Source organism: Ovis aries, chromosome 14 (assembly GCF_016772045.2).
Source record: "Ovis aries strain OAR_USU_Benz2616 breed Rambouillet chromosome 14, ARS-UI_Ramb_v3.0, whole genome shotgun sequence".
In the NCBI taxonomy this organism is placed as follows: domain Eukaryota; kingdom Metazoa; phylum Chordata; class Mammalia; order Artiodactyla; family Bovidae; genus Ovis; species Ovis aries.
In genome coordinates, this window is record NC_056067.1 from 34,686,333 (window position 1) to 34,705,395 (window position 19,063).

A 19,063-nucleotide genomic window follows, 5' to 3' on the forward strand; every position below is an offset into this window, starting at 1 on the left:
GGTTAGTGAGAGGGGACTGGCTTTTGACCTCTTCCTGTCATTCCCCCTGCCCCCATCTCTCTGTCCAGAGCATGTGTCTGCTGGAGAGCGAGCTGGAAGCACAGCTGGGCGAGTTCCACCTCCGGATGAAAGGTACCAAGCAGTGAGGTGTCGGCCGGTGGGGGGAAGTGTGTGCCTGAGACCCAGCTCATCTCCTTCTCCCCCACTCCCAGGGCTGGCCGGCTTCGCCAGGCTGTGTGTTGGTGACCAGTATGAGGTAGAAGGATGGGAAGGGAGGGGCTGGGGTGGCAGGGTCACAACATGGAAGTCTGCTTCATTCTTCCTCTTCCCCTAGATCTATATGAAATATGGGCGTCAGCGCTGGAAACTACGGGGCCGCATAGAGAGTAGTGGAAAGCAAGTGTGGGACAGCGAGGAAACCGTCTTTCTGCCTCTGCTCACGGAATTCCTGTCCATCAAGGTGATGTCTCTGCCCAGGACCATAGGATACTAAGATGCTATAACTCTGACCTGTGAACCCCTTTGGACCTTCATGACCTTGAGACCCTTAATGCCTGTGACCCCCACCTGGTTCCTTGTCCCTGTGAATGTGTGACCCCCTTGACCTTCGTGACCCTGTGATTTCCCCATGATCTTCTGACCTGGTGAATATTTGCCCCCTGAACTCCCATGAGGCTGTGACTCCATGACCATAGTGACTACAGATTTGGACCTCTGTGATCCCCATGCTCCCAGAATGCTTCAAGCCTGCATGGCCCCATGACCCTGTGACTGTGCAGGTTCAGACCTCTGATCCCCCACAATCTCATGATCCCTACACCCTTGTGACCCCACCATGCATTCTTGGCTACAGGTGACAGAACTGAAGGGCCTGGCCAACCATGTGGTTGTAGGAAGCGTCTCCTGTGAGACCAAGGACCTGTTTGCTGCCTTGCCCCAGGTTGTAGCAGTGGACATTAATGACCTCGGCACCATCAAGCTCAGCTTGGAAGTGACATGGAGGTTGGTAGGGGTGAGGGACTGGGAGACAGGGCTGGGGTTTGTGGCGTCTGCTAACAGATTCTTTCTCTCCAGTCCCTTTGACAAGGACGACCAGCCCTCAGCTGCTTCTACTGTCAACAAGTCCTCTACAGTCACCAAGCGCTTCTCCACCTATAGCCAGAGCCCACCAGACACACCCTCGCTTCGGGAACAGGCCTTTTATGTGAGTCACATCCCAGGCTCAGCACCACCTTCCCCGAGAAGAGGTGGTCCTGAAATGTCCTTTCCTCTCTCCCAGAATATGCTGAGGCGGCAGGAGGAGCTGGAGAATGGGACAGCATGGTCCCTGTCATCTGAATCTTCTGATGACTCATCCAGCCCACAGCTCTCAGGCACTGCCCGCCACTCCTCAGCCCCCAGGCCCCTCGTACAGCAGCCTGAGCCTCTGCCCATCCAAGTTGCCTTCCGTAGGGCTGAGACCTCCACTTCTGGGCCCATGGATGAGGAGGGGGCTGTAGCCCCAGCCCTGGCCAATGGGCATGCCCCCTACAGCCGGACTCTGAGCCATATCAGTGAGGCCAGTGTGGACGCTGCCCTGGCTGAGGCTTCAGTGGAGGCTGCAGACCTAGAAAGTCTAGTCCGGGGACCTAGCCCACCTGCGTGCCCAGATCCCACCCACGGGGAGCACCCTGCTCCTGTCCCTCCTGCCCTGGATGCTGGCTCTTCTGCCACAAGCCCCACTCTCAGTACAACAGGCCCTGCCCCATCTGCTCACCTAGGCTCGGCTAACAAGACCATAAATTCTAGCTCTCCTGAACTGCCCACCCAGACCACTACAGGCTCCACCTCTAGTGCCATAAGCCCTACCCATAGTGCTCCAAGCCTCACTCACTCTACCACAGCTTCTACCCACAAGACCGTGGTCTCTGTCCTCACTGCCACAGGTCCTACCCCCAGTACCACAGGGCCAGTCCAGACCACCACAAGTCCCACCCACAAACCAGTGCTTTCTCCCCCGACTCCTGCAGCTCCTACCCCCAATACTACAGACCCAGTCCAGACCACCGCAAGCCTCAGCCACACTGTCACAAACTTGACACAGACTGTCACAAGCGCTACCAACAAGCCCATGGTCTCTACTCTCATTACCGCAGTCCCTACAGCCAGTGCCACAGGTTCAGTGCAGACTACCACTAGCCCCACCCACACCACCACAAGCCCCACCCACACCACTACAAGCCCCACCCATACCACCACAAGCCCAGCCCACACTGCTGCAAGCCCCACCCACACCACTACAAGCCCCACCCATACTACTGCAAGCCCCACCCACACCACCACAAGCCCCACCCATACTACTGCAAGCCCCACCTATACCACCACAGGCCCTACCCACACTACTGCAAGCCCCACCTACACCACCACAGGCCCCACCCACACTACTGCCAGCCCCACCTACACCACCACAGGCCCCACCCACACTACTGCCAGCCCCACCTACACCACCACAGGCCCCACCCACACTACTGCAACCACTACTCCGAAAGCCAAGATGTCAACTAACACCACTACAGCCAATGCTAAGGACCCAGTCCAGACCACCAGTAGTCCCACTCATTCTGTCACAAGCCCCACTCTTATAACTGTAAGCCCCTCCACTTTTCTAGACTTTGCCAAGCTCTCCAGCCCCTCTGCAAATACAGACCCTCCCCACCTAGGCACTGACCCCCTGTCTGGTAGTTACCTAGCCTCCACTCCTTGCACTCAGGCAGACCCCATATCCCCCAGCACCTCCCATCCAAGTCCTGCTTGTTCCAGTTGGGAGCACCTCACAAGCCCTTCCCCAGACCCCCCAGAAGCCATCTGTCAGAGCCCAAGTCTCCTTCCCTCACCCCTAGCCCCTGTGCCCCAGCATCCAGACCCTAAAGTGGCCAGGGCTGCTCCTGCCCCAGTTCCAGGGGCAGCTGGAGGGGCTGGGGACAGGAGGCTGGAAGAGGCTCTGGGGGCCCTGATGGCTGCCCTGGATGACTGTCGTGGCCAGTTTCCCGAGCTGCAGGGTCTGGAGCAGGAGGTGACCCGGCTGGAGAGTCTGCTTATGGTGAGGAGGGCTGGACTGGGCTGCAGTAGTACAGGGAGGGCAGCGAGGCAGGGGCAGCAGCTCTGACGCCCTTCAAAACCCCAGCAGAGACAAGGCCTGACTCGGAGCCGGGCCTCCAGTCTCAGCATCACTGTGGAGCACGCCCTAGAGAGCTTCAGCTTCCTCAATGAGGATGAAGATGAAGACAATGACAGTCCTGGGGACAGGTGAGAAGGGTGAGGGGAGGGGTAAGAGGGGAGGTAAGTACCAGGTGAAGGAGAGAGGTGAGAAAGGGGAACAGGTGAGGTGAGGCCAGGTGGACCACGTAGAGAGAGCAGCAAGACGAGAGGTGGGCGGGAGGAGCGGGGTTGCTGGTGGGTGCCTCCATGTTCACCCCACCCGTGTACTACTTGTGTGTCCTTGGTGCCCATGTTTTCAACCCCATCTGTATCCCCAGTGCTTCTGGCCACCTTCCTCCTCATCCCTGCAGTGTCTGCCTCCCCCGTCGGTCCCTGTCAGCTCCTGAGTCTCCAGCTCCTCCTCTCTTCCTTGGCCTCACCTTGAACCCATGCTATGAACGAGCCCTTTCTGTGCCTCCCTGTGCATCCTGGGTCCCTCAGCATCAACCTCCTCTGTCTGGATCCCGATCTGCCCAGAGACCCGGGCCCCTTGGCTCTCTGTCCCGGAGTGGCCTTTGCCAACTCGCAGTTGAAGATCTTGCGCAGCCCCTCCTCTCTCTGATGCTGCCCAGGTTACAACCCGGTGCCCGGCGCCCCTTGGGCTACAACCTCTCGCAGTCCACTGTGCGTAGGCCATCCCGCCTGCAGCCCTACTCCCGGCCGTCCTGGCCCCAGTGGTGCTGGCGGTCGTAGCTGGAGGTGGCCCTGGGCAGATGGGCTCTGGGCAGACCCCTGCTACCACCTGTTGGTCCCAGCCCTTTCCTCCTTCTGGAAGTCTTCGGTGAACTTGCCCATTGTCTGTTCGTGTGTCACCTGTTCTGTTCTGGGATGGCGGGGGGGGAGCTTAATAAAAATTTATTGGTGACCAGATGATGATGTCTGCTCCTGGGGCGGTTGACCCCATCTTTCTCTCAGGCCCCCAAACAGCCTAGCACCTGGGGCTGAGGACAGCCTCGACTCGCCCAGTGCCCGACCCCTCAGCACAGAGTGTCCAGCTCTGGATGCTGCCTTGGTTCAGCACCTGTATCACTGCAGCCGCCTCCTGCTGGTGAGGCTATTGGTGTTCTCCCTACCCTCCCCTGGCAGCCGCTTCCCCCAGGGAGCCCTGCACCTCATTCCTGGCCCTTCACCCCTCCTCTGAGTTCCACTCCCCAATGTCCCAGGGCCTGGCTCTTGCTGAATGGAACACCTCCCACACTCTGGCTCCCCCAAACCTCTCCCGATGCATGCTGGGACTTGCAGTCCCCGGTCTCCATCCTCTCTAAGCTCTACCTTGAGGTCTGAGCTACTTGGCCACCCCTGTTCTCCAGAAACTGGGCACATTTGGGCCCCTGCGCTGCCAGGAGGCATGGGCCCTGGAGCGGCTACTGCGGGAGGCCCGAGTGTTCGAAGCAGTATGCGAGCTCAGCAGGCGATGGGAAATGCCTGCCACCTCTGCCCAGGAAGGTAAAGACTGTGTGGGCCCTGGCGCGTGTGTCCCGGAGCTCCTGCCTTGCCCTGCCCCACCTGCACACCTGTCTCACCACCTGCCTGCTCTGTTGCTGACAGTTTCCTGTATCTCCTCACAGTGGTGCAGTTCTCGGCCTCTCGGCCCGGCTTCCTGACCTTCTGGGACCAATGCACAGAGGGACTCAGCCCTTTCATCTGCCCTGTGGAGCGGGTTCTCCTCACCTTCTGCAATCAGTACAGCGCCCGTCTCTCCCTGCGCCAGACAGGCTTAGCCGAGGCCGGTGAGTGGGCTGCTGGTCTGCCCCTTCTACCCTCCTTCCTCAGATCCCCAGTGATGGGACCTTAGGGAAAGCCAGGTCAGCCCACACAGACATGCTGAGTTGAGCACTGGGAAGAAATAGTAAAGGCACATGCCTCAGCACAAAAGGGCCCAGATTGGACAGGGACTTCCTGGATGTGCACCAGGGATGGGGCACGCTTCCCTCTAATGACCCAGGTCCCTCCACTCCCTGAGACCTGCAACCCTGCCTCCCACAGTGTGCGTCAAGTTCCTGGAGGATGCCCTGGGCCAGAAGCTGCCCCGGAGCCAGGCAGGCCCTGAAGAGCAGCTCACCATCTTCCAGTTCTGGAGTTACGTCGAAGCCTTGGACTGCTCTTCCATGGAGGCCTATGTAACCGAGACAGCTGAGGAAGGTGAGGCAGTGGCCCTGGTCACAAAGTGGCCCGGCCCTGTGGGTGGGTCTGAAGGTGTAGATTCAGGACACGAGGGTACAAAAGACCCTACCCCCGGAGGCTCTTTGCCCTGCCACCTTGTTCCAACTGACACCCCCTCCCCTACTGCCCAACTTCCTTCTTTCAGTGTTACTGGTGCGGAATCTGAACTCGGATGACCAGGCTATTGTGCTGAAGGCCCTGAGGTTGGCACCTGAGGGGCGGCTCCAAAGGGACGGGCTCCGGGCCCTCAGCTCTCTGCTTGTCCATGGGAACAACAAGGTCATGGCTGCTGTCAGCACTCAGCTCCGGAGCCTTTCGCTGGGGCCTGCCTTCAGGGAAAGGGTGAGAGTTGGGCAGGCCTCCCTGGAGGGTAGAGGCTGGGGTCCCAGGCTGAGTCCCAGGCTGAGTTTACCCTCCCAACCCTACCCAGGCCCTGCTGTGCTTCCTGGACCAGCTGGAGGATGAGGATGTGCAGACCAGAGTGGCCGGCTGCCTGGCTCTGGGCTGCATCAAGGTGACCCCTGCCGATCTTCCCACCCTCTGTTTCCCCTCCCAGCTCCCTGAGCCCTGGGTCCTGAGCCTGCTCCCCTGGGCCCACCTCAGTGCTCTCTCCCCTGGTAGGCTCCAGAAGGCATTGAGCCCTTGGTGTACCTCTGCCAGACGGACACAGAAGCCGTTAGGGAAGCAGCTCGGCAGAGCCTGCAGCAGTGTGGTGAGGCTGGGGATCAGGAGGCATGGTTCTATTTTGTTCTAGGACATTTGGCTGCTGGGAGTAGGTGTGAGATGGGGTCGGGGTGGGAGGGAAGGGTGGAGCTAGGACCACTCCTGACCCCATCCTTATCCATTCCAGGAGAAGAGGGACAGTCTGCCCACCGAAGGCTGGAGGAGTCACTGGATGCCCTGCCCCGCATCTTTGGGCCCGGCAGCATGGCCAGCACGGCATTCTAAACTCCCCACCCAGCGGCCCCCAGTGCCCCTTCCCCGCACCTTCAGGGCTTACCAGGCACTGGCAGGGAGGATGAGGGCTGGCTCCAGGCATCCTTCCCTCACAGATCCCTATCAATGAAAATCTAATATATTCTCCTGTTGTCCTTGGGGTTGGTGGAGTCAGTGCCACAGTCAAGTGCCTCCCAGCCTTGGCTCAGCACACTTGCCATAGATCGGTGTCCTGGGCCTGGCCGTCCTGCCTCTGCCCTGCCCTTGGTTTTGTATTTTATTTACAGAGTTTTCCAGAAAATTAAAAAAAAAAAAAGCAGAAATGCCTTTCCTACATAGCCTGGACTGGTGCACTTCTAACCTCCTGCTCCAGCATCTTCTGGCGGTGGCCCTGACACTAGTGTGTCCACACTCCAACTGTGACAGTACCATGTGCTTTTTTGCCCTGAAAATCCAGATGGAAGAAGCTCAGAGGCTGGAAATAGGCTTGGAAAAGAGGGCAGAGGAAGAGGGTGGTGGAGTGTTGCCGAGGAGGCCCGGCCTGCAGGTGGGTGTACCCTGGGCCTGGAAGCTATAGGACTAGTCTGGAGCTAAACTCTGGAGCTGGCCTAGAGAAGGCCCAAAGGGTGCCAGTCCTGGGAATGGCTCCCTAGCAGCAGCTGGCTTGGCTGGGAGGCCAAGAGGAAGCAGGCAGGAACAGGTGTGGTGGTTGCTGGAGCTTTTGGCCACCAGGGGGCAGCAGAGCCCCATCAGGGAATGCCAGGCTTCTGGGTCTTTTTTACTTCAGCAAAGGCAGCTTCCTACAGAAGGGGCTGTGCCCAAGGAGGTGAGTGGGTTGAGAGGAGGTTCTTGCAGAGGGGAGAGCTGGAGCTGGGGAGGCAGGTGACGTGGGTGGCTGCCCTATGACTCTCTTAACAGTAAGTCCCTCCTATCTCTGAGCCGCCTCCCCTCTGTAATAACAAACCTGACTAAACCTTGTGACCTTGCCACAGCTGGCAGACTTGTGCTGCTCCAGGGAGAGGGCTCACGTGAGTTTATTAACCCCAGAAAGTTTAACGAGTTCAGTGGGAGGGACCTGAGGGTAGGGTGGGACTGCAGGATGGCAGGTCTGTTCTTAGGAGGGCCGGAGGGAAGCCCACACTCGAGGCTGGAGAAACAGGTCTTGCACCTTCCCCGTCCTGCCAGAGCTTTCAGTGGCGACAGCGCAGGGGAGGGCCTTCCCCGGTCCCTGAGCCCACTCTGGTGTCCCCATAGCACAGCAGCATGACACCCTGGGGACAGTCTGTGTGCTTGCACTCAGGAAGAGCCAATGAGGTGCCAACAGTACCCCCCCTCCCGAAGGGGTGACCCAGATCCCCAGAGAGCTCTGCCCCCCTGTGTTTTAGAGCTGTGTATGAAGAGGTTTGGCTGGGCCTTTAACCACCTGCCAGGGAAGCCAAGCTGAGGAGAAAAAAACGGTAACAGGAAGGAGCACAGGAAACACCTGTGTGTGGATGCAGGCAGCCCATTCCCGTTGGGTGGGGGCGGGTGCGGGGGTGGGGGCAGGCCGACCGCCCTCAGCACATGGGCTGTGTGTTCCCTCTGTGACTGTGAAGGGCGGTACGGGGGAGATGATCAGCTCAGTTTTGGGGGGATGATCGGCCGCGGTGGTAGGGGAAGGCAAACAACTGATAGAGACCGAGCCAGCACCCAAAGCTGGCCACAGCCTGGGCTTGCTGTAAGGGCCCCTGAAGCAGGGTTGCAGGCCCAGAACCACCCCTAGAGTCCCTTAGGCCTGCAGCCCCACAAGAGCCCCACTGGGAGGACAGGACTGTCCACTGACATCCACAGCATGGCCTGTGTGGTGGGGAAAGAGAAAGTGAACACAGGCCTAGCAGGTCCTGGGAAAGTGCAGCAGGGTGACTGGACCAGCAGTAGCTCATGGCTCAACCCACAGGAGAGGACAGGGCCTGGGCAAGAAATGGAGGGTGGAAAAACACCCCTGCCAGGGGTCAACAGGTCACTGGAAATTTGAGTGGCCCTACATCTCTGCTTTCCTACTCTGGGAAGGGATAGGGTACCTAACTCTGTCCTCTACAAGGAGAGCCCTGAATCCTGAGCCTCCTATTCAGCTCTAGGTTGAGGGTGGATTGGAAGGTCAGGATGAGTAGGAGCTAGAATTAGGGTGCTGTGAGGTACAGCGGAAGCACTGTCAAGGCCGAGACAGAAAGAGCCTCGGGCCTTTGCCCCATCGAGCCTACCCAGTTCAGAGCAGTGGATCAACCCCAGAACAGCCACCCAACCCCTCTCCATCAATTACTTAAAGTTAGGCTGTATGGCCTCCTATGCTCAGGCCCACGTCTATGAGGTGGCAGGGAATGGGGGGGTGGGCAGGGGAAGCCCTTGTCTGCCCTTCTGCACACCCTGCCCTCCCCCAGCACACACAAACCCTCACAGGTGCTCCCATAGGTCTTCGCACAAGGCAAAGCTGCTCCCAGCACACCTCCCCTGCTGTCACACAGGTTCAGAGAGGCTATCACTCTGGCAACTCTGGACAGTTTTGAGCCTGCTACCTCCGGTGACGGGAGGCTGATGACACCACCAGGAGTCAGATGCACCAGAGCAGGGAAAGTCTGTGCCCAGATGTCCTGTGGAGCCTGTGCCAGCCTCTCTGAGGGGACAGAAGGAAGTGGGCCTCCAAGGTCTGTGACACCCTGAGAAACGCCCCACCGATCAAGTCCATCTAGGCTGCAGCCATGCCCTGGCCACTATTGCTGGGGCTCTCCCTGGGAGAAACTTATAAGCCCACGCTGTGAAAAAAGGGACCAGGCTGAGGTAGTCCAGCATACAGTTTATTGGGTAGGGGGGACTGGATCCCCCCACCTCACCTCCTTTCCTTTTGCCCTCTTCCAACCTTACCTTTCCTCCAGTCTCTGCTCTCCTTCCTCATGTATTCAGAGCTGCAGAGAACCAAAAAAAGAAGAAAGAAAAAAACATGGTAAAGGCAAAGAGGCAGATGGGTTGGCATGTGGGAAGAGAACTGCTTCTTTGTCTTGCCCACAGAGTGGGGGTGTCTTCCTTGTGTGCTTCTGCCTGGTGTGTGGGTACAATTTGCTGAACCCTGGACATATGACATGTTCCCCCGACCCCTGGCATCTCTGGAGGACCCTATTTAGGCCATCTCTCGGCCATGGACAGAAGGCTGTTGGCCTGGCTGCTGGACCTGGCTCTCCTGGGCCGACGTAATACAGAGGGTGAGCTTGGGAAGGACTCCCAGACCTAAATGAACTGCTACGGAAAAACATCTATCATTTGGAAAATAAGACTGTCATTGACCTGCAGGAAGAGGCCTCTTGTTTCAGAAGGCTGCAATGGGGTGATGGTCAGTTTGAGTTTGATATCAATGGTCAAGTCTCATTTTTCTCTGAAGACACCCAGAACATATTGGATCTGCCAATAGTATTGACTTGGAGAAGCTGAATAAGCAACCGAATTGCCATGTTAACACTGACGTTTCTAGCTGTTTCCTCTGAATCTCTCTACAGCTTTCTCCTCCTCCTCCTCCTCCTCAAGCATCCTCTTACAAACATCACTCCACAGCATTCCATTCTAGGCCCCTTGCTCCTCTCTTTTGAAACACACTCCCTGAAGCACCTTATCCATTTCTCTGGCTTCCATCTATATGCTGAGGCTGTATGCCTCATGGCTGTAATTCACATGGCTCTCTCCTCATCTCCTGACCCTCATATCCAACTGCTGACTGGACACCTTTTGAAAAGCATGCTCAAAATCAAACATCTCAAAACCTGCTTCTCCTCTCAGACTCTCGGGGTTACCATCTACCCAGTTTATTGGTACTCAAGCCAGGTACTCAAGCCACACAACTGGGCCTCACCCTTGATTCTTGCCCCTGTGCCCTCATCCCAACCATCACAATCTTTGCAATTAAATACCCTAAATATTGCTAAGTTCTGTTTCTCTTCATCCCCATTGGCACCACTCAGTTTCCAGACACATTGACCTCTCTCCTAAACACTAAAACTGCTCCCTCACAGGCTCCCTGACTCTGGTCTTGCCCTTCTTCCATCCAGTCTCCAAAGTGCAAAGTGATTTCTAAAAACAGACCCATCACTACAGTCTGTTTCTCTTAGGGAAAATTCCAGCCCCCTCAACCTGGCTCACAAAGGGTTTTACGTGGGTTCCTCTCTCCAGCCCCACTTCTGCCACCTAACTTCTCAGTCTGCATGGGACCTCACTGAACCATCCTTGGGCCTTGCTTGCCTCTGTGGTACACTCCTCATCTTCCCTTGCTAATGCCTGGTTACCTGACAGGCTTCAACCTGAACATCACAGATTTCCTCAGGAAGCTTCCCTTCCACTGTGCTCCTATCATGCTGCTGCTGCTGCTGCTAAGTTGCTTCAGTCGTGCCCGACTTTAAGCGACCCCATGGACGGCAGCCCACCAGGCTCCTCCATCCATGGGATTTTCCAGGCAAGAGTACTGGAGTGGGGTGCCATTGCCTTCTCCAGTGCTCCTATCATAGAAGCATGCGTTTCCCCTAGTACAGTTTTAGGGGAACCACACCCCATTGCAATCACTTGTTTATACCTCCAATATATACATCTGTAAGTATTTGCTGACTAGTCAGCTAGGTAACGCATACCAACCACCCAAGTCTAGGAAAGACGATTGCTGCCTTCCTTGTAGAGCTTGGTCCAAGTTTTTTGTTTTGTTTTTAAACAGCTTTATTAAGATTTAGTCTGCATACCATACAATTCATCTGTTTAAAATGTACAATTCAGTAGTGGCTTTTAGTGTATTTAGGGTTGTACAATCATCACCAAATCAATTTTAGAGATTTCATCAACCTCAAAAGAAACTCAGCACTCCTTAAGTATCATTCCCAGGACCTCTGCATCCCCTTCCCTTTCCTGCCCCCCAGCCCTCAAGGCAACCACTAACCTACTGAAACCACAGATTCTATAGATTTGCCTATTCTGGGTCTTTCTTCTTCTTCATTTTTTTTTTTTTTTTTGGCTGAATCACCTGGCATATGGGATCTTAGTTCCCTAATTAGGGATTGAACCCACGTCCCCAGCAGTGGAAGTGGGAATCTTAGCCACTGGGAGGTCCCTGGATATCTCTTATAAATGAAATCAGGTTAGGTCTTTCCAACTTACTCAGTTCTAAGATTCACTTGAGAACTTCCCTCGAGATTCAAATTCAGAGACCAAGGAATCTTTATTTTAAATACGTGCTCCAGGCAATTCTCTGTTTAAGCAGGCTGCATCTGCCTTTACCGTTCCCACCAACTAAGGCCAAATATATAGTAAGTGGTCAAGAAATAGCTTTTGATGCATATCTCTAAAACTTAACACAATCTGAAAACATTGTGAATATGAAAGAACAGTATACGTTTAGTGCAGAAAAAGTCTGGATTAAAAAAACCCCTCAGAGTCCCCTATGAAACGTAGCTCCTTAGAATGCACTTTTACCATGGGGTTCTCAAATAAGGAATGGAATGGAAGCCTGAGCAGAGAGAACTGAGGTCAGATGAGTAGAGGAGGCAAATTGAATCCAGAGGGGGCAGTTAGAAAGGGGCTTGTGGAGTGGCTGAGGAGTTGGGATTTACTCCTAGAACACTGGGGACTCATGCATGGACTTGAAGCGGGGGAATTCTGTGATCCCATCTGTGGTTTGGAAAGGTCGCTTTGTGTTGAGAGAGGAGGCAGGGAGCAGTGAGGAGCCTGATGCTGTGGTCAGAAAAAGCCTGATGCTAAGCCAGGTAGGGATAGAGAGGAGGTTAGAGTGAAAGGTTCAGAAGGTAGAACGGACGGGATTTGGAGACTGATGGGATGTGGGAGATGAAAGAATGAAGCTTAGGTTTCTGGCCGCTGTGGTGGATGGATTGGGGGTATCTTTCACTGTAAAGGGGGAGCCCTAGCGAAGCAAATGAGGAGGAGAGTGGCAAGGCTCCTAAGGGTAGCCTGGGAGCCATCCAGGAGAAGTGTCCAGAAAGAAGCTAGACATGTAGATCTGGGCAAGAAGAGAAGTATGTAGGCTAGAGGGAGAAGTTTGAGAGTCATCCTTGCTTCATTGTGAAGTCTTGTATGACCACAGTGATATCCGGTGACCCATCTGTTCCTCCCACACCTGCTACCCATACCCTCCTTTTACTTGCTTCTCCATCCTTGACTTTTACCTACTAATACTCATGAGGGTTTAGTGTCTCCAGATTAATACAAGACAAAACATGAGGCCTTTGAAGGCTAGGGGCATCATCTCTCTCCAGTAGCACCTTGAACATAGACCTGGGCATAGAGCAGTTGATTCAGGACTTGCATGCACGCATGCTCAGTTGTTTCATCGTTTCTGACTCGTTGTGACCCCATGGACTGCCAGGCTCCTGAGTCTGATGACCATGGTCTTTAATTAATTAACAGGGCTCCTGAGCCACCTGGGAAGCCCTATTCAAGGTTTACTTACAGATTAGTAAATCGTGATTCCAAATAGCTCTTCTATTTAGTAAGAGCCTGAAATTTCCACCATTAAAGCCCTCCCTTTGGGTTAAGGCACTGTCCGACTTGCATGGAGGGGATGAAACCTTTTTACCTCTAAACAAATCACATAAAATTCAGAGGGGAGAAAATGAGGGAGCAGAGAGGTCCAGAGCTCACTTGATAGACCTCCCTTCCTTTTCCCCCTCCCAAGCAGTCCCTGAGCTAAAGCATCAAGTACAGAGGATCCCTATAAAAATGGAAATATTACCTAACAGAGTGAGGAGCGCAGAGTGGCCAGTGAAAGAACAGGAAGAGAGAGGGTGGGGCTGGAAGATCTGAGTACTCATTCTGGTTTTGTCAACAAGTTACTGGATGACTCTGAGCAAGTCACTTCACTTCTAGAGTTAAGGACAAAACTGTGGCTGGCTCTTCAAAAAGAACTGTGAACATCAATTAAGAGGGCAGGCATGAAGGTGTTTTTTAAAATGAAAAGTGAACAGATGAGGTGGATTATTTAAGGGTGATCAATGCATATCTGAAAAATGCAGGTAAGAGCACAGAGAACAAAAGTAACCTACTGCTCAAACGTGAGATGTAGGCCCAGGCAAAATCCTTTAGACTGTAGAGAGCAGTAGTTTGAGCTGGGAGGTAAAATAGACTTTTCATAGGGATCTGAAGAAAGCAGATATCAATAAGGAAACAAATTCCTGTGGTCTGGGTAGGAGATGATATAGAAGGGCAGGTCTTTAAAATTTAGGAAAAAGTGGTTGGCCTTGGCAGTCGAGATTGAAAACTTTCCAAATATCTTAGAAGATTTAGCATCACTCACTACACCCTCATCCAAAAGAATGGGAAGACTTACCGTCCCCCTAACACTCTTGTACCCTTTTATGCCTTTGATTATGGCTCTTCACCTTACGTGCCTTGCCTTGTTAATGCCTTCTGAGCTTTTGTGTGCCTGTGTGCTCAGTCACGTCTGACTCTGCGACCCCATGGACTGTAGCCTGCCAGACTCCTCTGTCCATGGGATTCTCCAGGCAAGAATACTGGAGTAGGTTACCATTTCCTCCTCCAGGGGATCTTCCCGACCCAGGGATCAAACCCACGTCTCCTGCATTGGAAAGGTGGATTCTTTACCACTGAGCCACCGGGGAAGCCCTTCAGATCCTATTAACACCAAGCTGAAATGAGATACCCCTGGGAAATGATTTGCTCCTTTATGAGTCCATTTCTTCCCATTATCACAGTTATGCATTAATGTGTCTTGGTTTTGTTTTTTAAACTTTAAGAGCGGGAAACACATCTTGGGTCATCTTTGTATCCCCAGTGCCTAGAAAGGGAGCTGAAGACAGCAGTATTCTGTAAACCTTTGCTGCACTGGATTATACCTCACACACATCCTCAGTAGACACAGCGCAATGGAGTGCTCAGGTGTAGCTTTACGTCTCACCCTGCAAAGTGGGCAGGAAGTCTTGTCCATTGTTCCTCAGAAAATCAGCACATCTCTCCACAGTTCATTGAGGCTCTTGCTTAATGAGTTCCCAAAAAACATATAAATGATCACGATTATCACAAGCTTTACCTGGGGGCAACAGTGGGAGCTAAGGAAGATTTGGAAATAGAATTGTTCTTCTAAGAATAATAGACAAATACACTTTCCTCAGAAAGAATGGCTTCCAGGCCAAGGAAAGCCTAGACAGTAAGTAATTCAATTAATTAATTCTATTAATTAATTAAAGACCATGGCCATCAGAAGGCAGATTTGGGAGTGAGGGTAGGTTAATAAGCATAAAAATTAAAAAAAATCATAGTTTACATTTATTGTATGATTATCAGTGCCTCGAACTATGCCTAAAGTTTTATTTGGATTGTCTCATTCAGTCCTTACCACTTTGTGAAGAAGTGTTATAGAGAAGAAACCTGCAGTTGAGTTGTTACTAATTCACCCAAGATCACACAGCTAATAAGAAACCAAGACAAGATTCAAATGCCAGACAATATGACTCCAGCATATTAAACATTTACATTATATAAATTAACTGCTTACCAAAGCTTCCTGGTAATATGGCTTCCCAGGAGGCTCTCCTACAGGGAGAGAACATACCTTTTGCCGGCATGTGAGCACCAGTCCACCTCTCAGTTAGTAAAATGTCACTTGGCTTATGCATCAAGCTCCTGTAAACCTGATGAGTCTCTAAGGAAGGAATCCACTCTGGAGGCTGAGGGCCAGGTCTTAGAACCTGGTGATTGCACTACTGCCACGAGATAAGCTGACAGCCTTCTGCTGATAATGCCTCGAACTCCTGTGGACTACAAACCTGAGACAGTCCATGGGAAGAACACTTTCTTAAATTACTGCTGCTGCTGCTGCTGCTAAGTCGCGTGAGTCGTGTCCAACTCCGTGCGACCCCATAGACGGCAGCCCACCAGGCTCCCCTGTCCCTGGGATTCTCCAGGCAAGAACACTGGAGTGGGTTGTCATTTCCTTCTCCAATGCATCAAAGTGAAAAGTGAAAGTGAAGTTGCTCAGTTGTGTCCCACTCTTAGCGACCCCACGGACTGTAGCCCACCAGGCTCCTCCGTCCATGGGATTTTCCAGGCAAGAGTACTGGAGTGGGGTGCCATTGCCTTCTCCATCTTAAATCACTGGGCGGTTTTAAATCATCACAGTTCTCTCTGGGTGACGTAGTCTGGGATAGTACTACAGGCAACAAACTTGTCCTTATTTTTATCATCCCAACTGTTCCGCAGGCTCTCACCATATTACTCTTTTCAGCCTGTTTCTGTCCGGCCTGAAACAGACTATCCTTTTGGACTGGCTTTCTGTCCCTTGATCTTTAGAGCCAACTTCATGCACAGAGTAGGACACATCACCATTTCCTGCAAGAAGAAAACATTTCCTTTTGTTCCTTCCTAGTGATTCTCAGCATTTTCTCAGCCATGTCAGAGCAGCACATGGGATCTTTGTCTTCAGAGAGCAGGCTGCAAGGCCATTTGGACCTCATTCTGGTTTCTAATTGATGCCTCAGAGGTCCTATAGTTGTAATGATAGTTGATACAGTGTAAATATAGTAGTTGTCTTAGTCTGTTCAGGCTGCTATAACAAAATACCACCAACTGGGTGCTTATAAACAGCAGATGTCTACTGTTCACAGTTCTGGAGGCTGGAAAATCTGAGGTCAAAGCACCAACATGGTCACATTCTGGTGAAAGCCCTTTTCTTGGTTCACAGCTGGTGCCTTCTGGCTGTGCCCTCACGTGGTGGCAGGGGCTGGGATCTCTGTGAAGCTTCTTTTATAAGGCACTAGTTCCATTTCTGAGGGACGTAAGCACCTCCCAAAGGTCCCACTTACTAATACCATCATATCTAATATTAGGATTTCCACATATGAGTTTTGGAGAGGACACAAAGATTTAGACCATAGCAGCTGTAAAGATAATTCTAAGTACAGCTGAGGTTTTTTTTGTCATCTAAATATATTGCTTTACATTTACCTACACTAAAGCTTTAGATTACATTCTTGAAGCTTAAAGATAAGATGGTATGAGGCAAGGTCTTAGAGAAAGTGAATTAAATTATTACAAATACTTGAAAAAAAGAATCTAAGAATTGAAGTGTAAATCAGCTTTGTTTCCAGTACGCAGTTCCTAAGTATACCAGGAGCTTTTTGGAGTGGCAGGCTGAAAAAAATACAGAATGCAAATATGCCAGAGATGTCTGATAATTTTTCTCAAAAAAAGTTTGCCTTTTCTTTATGCCTGAGTCCTCAAGTATACATGAGGTTAACGGGAATAATTTGGTTTCTAGAAAAAGGAGTCACATGTAAATTTTCCAAATATTTCACACATTTCTAGAATAGTTAATCACATAAGGCAAGTACCTAAGACTAGGTATCAGAAAACTTGGGTCTTGGTTCTGAGAAATCTAACTATCCCTTTTCTTCACATCTGTACCCAAGCAGTTAAATGTTGCTGGAGGAAAATCACACACTGGGCCAACTGGTTTAACTTTAAATTCATGGTCAGGACTTCCCTGGCAAGTCCAGTGGTTAAGAGTCCCCACTCCCACTGCAGGGGGTGTGGGTTTGATCCCTCTTAGGGAACTGAGATCCTGAATGCTATGTGACCAAAATAATAACAATGAACTCATGACCGCAAACTTCAAATGGGCACCAATACCGCCAAGGCAGTCCCACTAGGGAAACTGCAAGCTTGTTTTACCTCTCCCCTGCATCTGCATCCATCTTCACCCGTTACTCTAACTTCCACAGTGGAAGCATCCTGTTCCTATCCAGGGTCAAACCTCCCAGTTTCCTTATATTCTTTCATGAATTTCACCCTGATTTAAGTCAAACAAGGGAATTTCGTGGCGGTCCAGTGGTTAAGACTCAGTGCTTTCACTCCTGTGGGTCTGGGTTTGATCCTGTAAGATCCTGCAAGCCAAAAGAAGAAAAAAAAAAATGTCAAGCAAGACTTTGTTCTCCTGTATCACTCCCAATGACAAATAAACATGCTATAATCTTTTCATCTTGTTATTCTCCCTTGACCCCATATCCTTCCACATTTATCCCTGAATTTCTTTGCTCCCTTTGTGGCTAAACTTATTTCATGTTGCTTATGTGTGCTGCCTCTATTTCCTTACTTTCCTGATCATGCTTCAACCCATTCGGCTGCCTGGTCAGTCACTTCAGTTGTGTAGGACTCTTTACACCCCTACAGACTGTAGCCAGTTATGCTCCTCTGTCCATGGGATCCTCCAGGCAAGAACACTGGAGTGGGTTGCCATTTCCTTCTCAGGTCAACCCATTCTAGTCAGGTCCACATATCTGATTAAGCAACATAAATCAAGCCAAACTCACCAGTGATAATTACCAGTGACTTCCAAGGTAGCCAATTCAATATAGCCATGTTTCTGGCCCAAGATGACCTCTCAGCAGCACTAAACACAGTTGACCATTCCTCTCCTACCTGAATCCTTCTCTGCCCTTGGATTCCAAATTTAACACTCAGTGGATTTCCTTCTGTCTTCCTGGCTGTTCCCTCTCAAGTCTCCTTCTCCACTACACTGTCTTAAATGCTGGGGTGCCTAGGATTTGGCCGTGGAACTTCTCTTCACTCTTTCCTTCAAGTCAGAGGTCATATAAACTGACAGGGCTTGTGTGTGGCTTAATCAGCTTATGCAGTTTTAAAACATCTGATACAGTTGCCCACACCTGGAGATTTTACAGTTAAAAAAAAAAAAAACCACCCAGATTTCCTTTAAAAAGAAAAAAACAAAATAGGTGTCAGTATTGGGCTAACATTTTCATAATGGAACAATCAGCTCAACGGAGAACAGCTGTTCCCTTGACGCTGGGTCCGTTTGTTCCCCCTTGATCTAAGGTAACGGAATTAAAGATACAGTCCTGAGCCAGATTCTCGTAGGTATCAAAGGTTCTCCTCCTGAGCCACCAGAACATCTTCCAGGGAGATGTCAGTCAGTCTTCAGGGAGCTTTATTGCTGGTTGGGTAGAAGAGTCTGCAGGTGCATGCTCCGGAGGGGGAGGGGCGACCGCACAGTGAGGGGCTTAAGGATTCCGCCTACGAGAGCTTAACAGTTCTCAGGCAAAAACAAGAAACTTACATTTTGAAATACACAATCACACTGCGCCAAATAGAGAACATCCTTTTGGCAAAAGACCGGTACGATCGTTCGTGTAAAAGCATTAAGTCTGGCCTTCCGCTGGCCTCTCCCGGCCGAAGTGGCCTGGGCACACCAGGAAAAAGCCTTCTTCTCTAACACCCAGTATTAGGAGCAGAGGGATCCCCAGGACAGCCCTGCCTGTCTTGGCTCGCGGGGGAAGGATTGTTTCTGAGGACTTGGGAGTGAGAGGGGACCCGCCCGGCCTTACCCGTGGCGGGCTGCCGTGCGGCGCTCGGAGGGCGGGTCCGGCCCGGCTAGGGCGGAGACTAGGGCGGGGCTCCGCCCAAGAACCGCCTCAGCCCCACGGCCTAGTCCCGCGCGCGCTTCCTCCAAACACCCTCCCCCCCGCCCCACGTCCGCCCTTTCGGATTCAGGGCGGGAGACTGCAGCTGAGCAGGTCAACTGGGCCGGAATCCTGGGCCGCCCAGAAGGGACTGCCTCCGCCCACGAAGCCCCACCCAGCGGGAGCCCGGACGTCGGGCTCCCTAAGAGCCCACGCGCGACCAGTTGAGGGCGCGTGCGGCGTGACGCGACTCGCAGCGCGTCCCGTGACGCCATCGCGCC

General features: G+C 52.3%; 1 protein-coding gene and 1 long non-coding RNA gene across 9 annotated transcripts in view; one reads left to right on the forward strand and one right to left on the reverse strand.

Annotated features, from left to right (window-relative positions):
- RIPOR1 (RHO family interacting cell polarization regulator 1) overlaps window positions 1-6,674 on the forward strand; it is a 44,942-nt gene extending 38,268 nt beyond the window's left edge. For 6 of the 8 annotated variants that reach the window (XM_042231799.1, XM_042231798.1, XM_060398378.1 and 3 more), the window contains 15 exons: window positions 69-132; window positions 213-256; window positions 335-460; window positions 854-1,002; window positions 1,075-1,204; window positions 1,280-3,079; window positions 3,164-3,285; window positions 4,153-4,285; window positions 4,548-4,683; window positions 4,806-4,967; window positions 5,224-5,379; window positions 5,546-5,742; window positions 5,831-5,914; window positions 6,022-6,112; window positions 6,251-6,674. In XM_042231799.1, coding sequence (XP_042087733.1) covers window positions 69-132; window positions 213-256; window positions 335-460; window positions 854-1,002; window positions 1,075-1,204; window positions 1,280-3,079; window positions 3,164-3,285; window positions 4,153-4,285; window positions 4,548-4,683; window positions 4,806-4,967; window positions 5,224-5,379; window positions 5,546-5,742; window positions 5,831-5,914; window positions 6,022-6,112; window positions 6,251-6,348 — 3,492 coding nt within the window. In that variant the 3' untranslated portion in view covers window positions 6,349-6,674. The remainder of the gene's footprint in view (window positions 1-68; window positions 133-212; window positions 257-334; window positions 461-853; window positions 1,003-1,074; window positions 1,205-1,279; window positions 3,080-3,163; window positions 3,286-4,152; window positions 4,286-4,547; window positions 4,684-4,805; window positions 4,968-5,223; window positions 5,380-5,545; window positions 5,743-5,830; window positions 5,915-6,021; window positions 6,113-6,250) is intronic. The other 2 variants (XM_060398379.1, XM_027978086.2) reach the window with 1 other exon arrangement.
- Window positions 6,675-9,146: 2,472 nt separating this feature from the next.
- LOC132657742 (uncharacterized) lies at window positions 9,147-18,370 on the reverse strand. The gene is made up of 2 exons (XR_009596301.1): window positions 17,676-18,370; window positions 9,147-17,249 (listed from the first exon to the last, which is right to left on the reverse strand). It is a non-coding gene; the product is annotated as an uncharacterized LOC132657742 (long non-coding RNA).
- Between the last annotated feature and the right edge of the window lie 693 nt (window positions 18,371-19,063).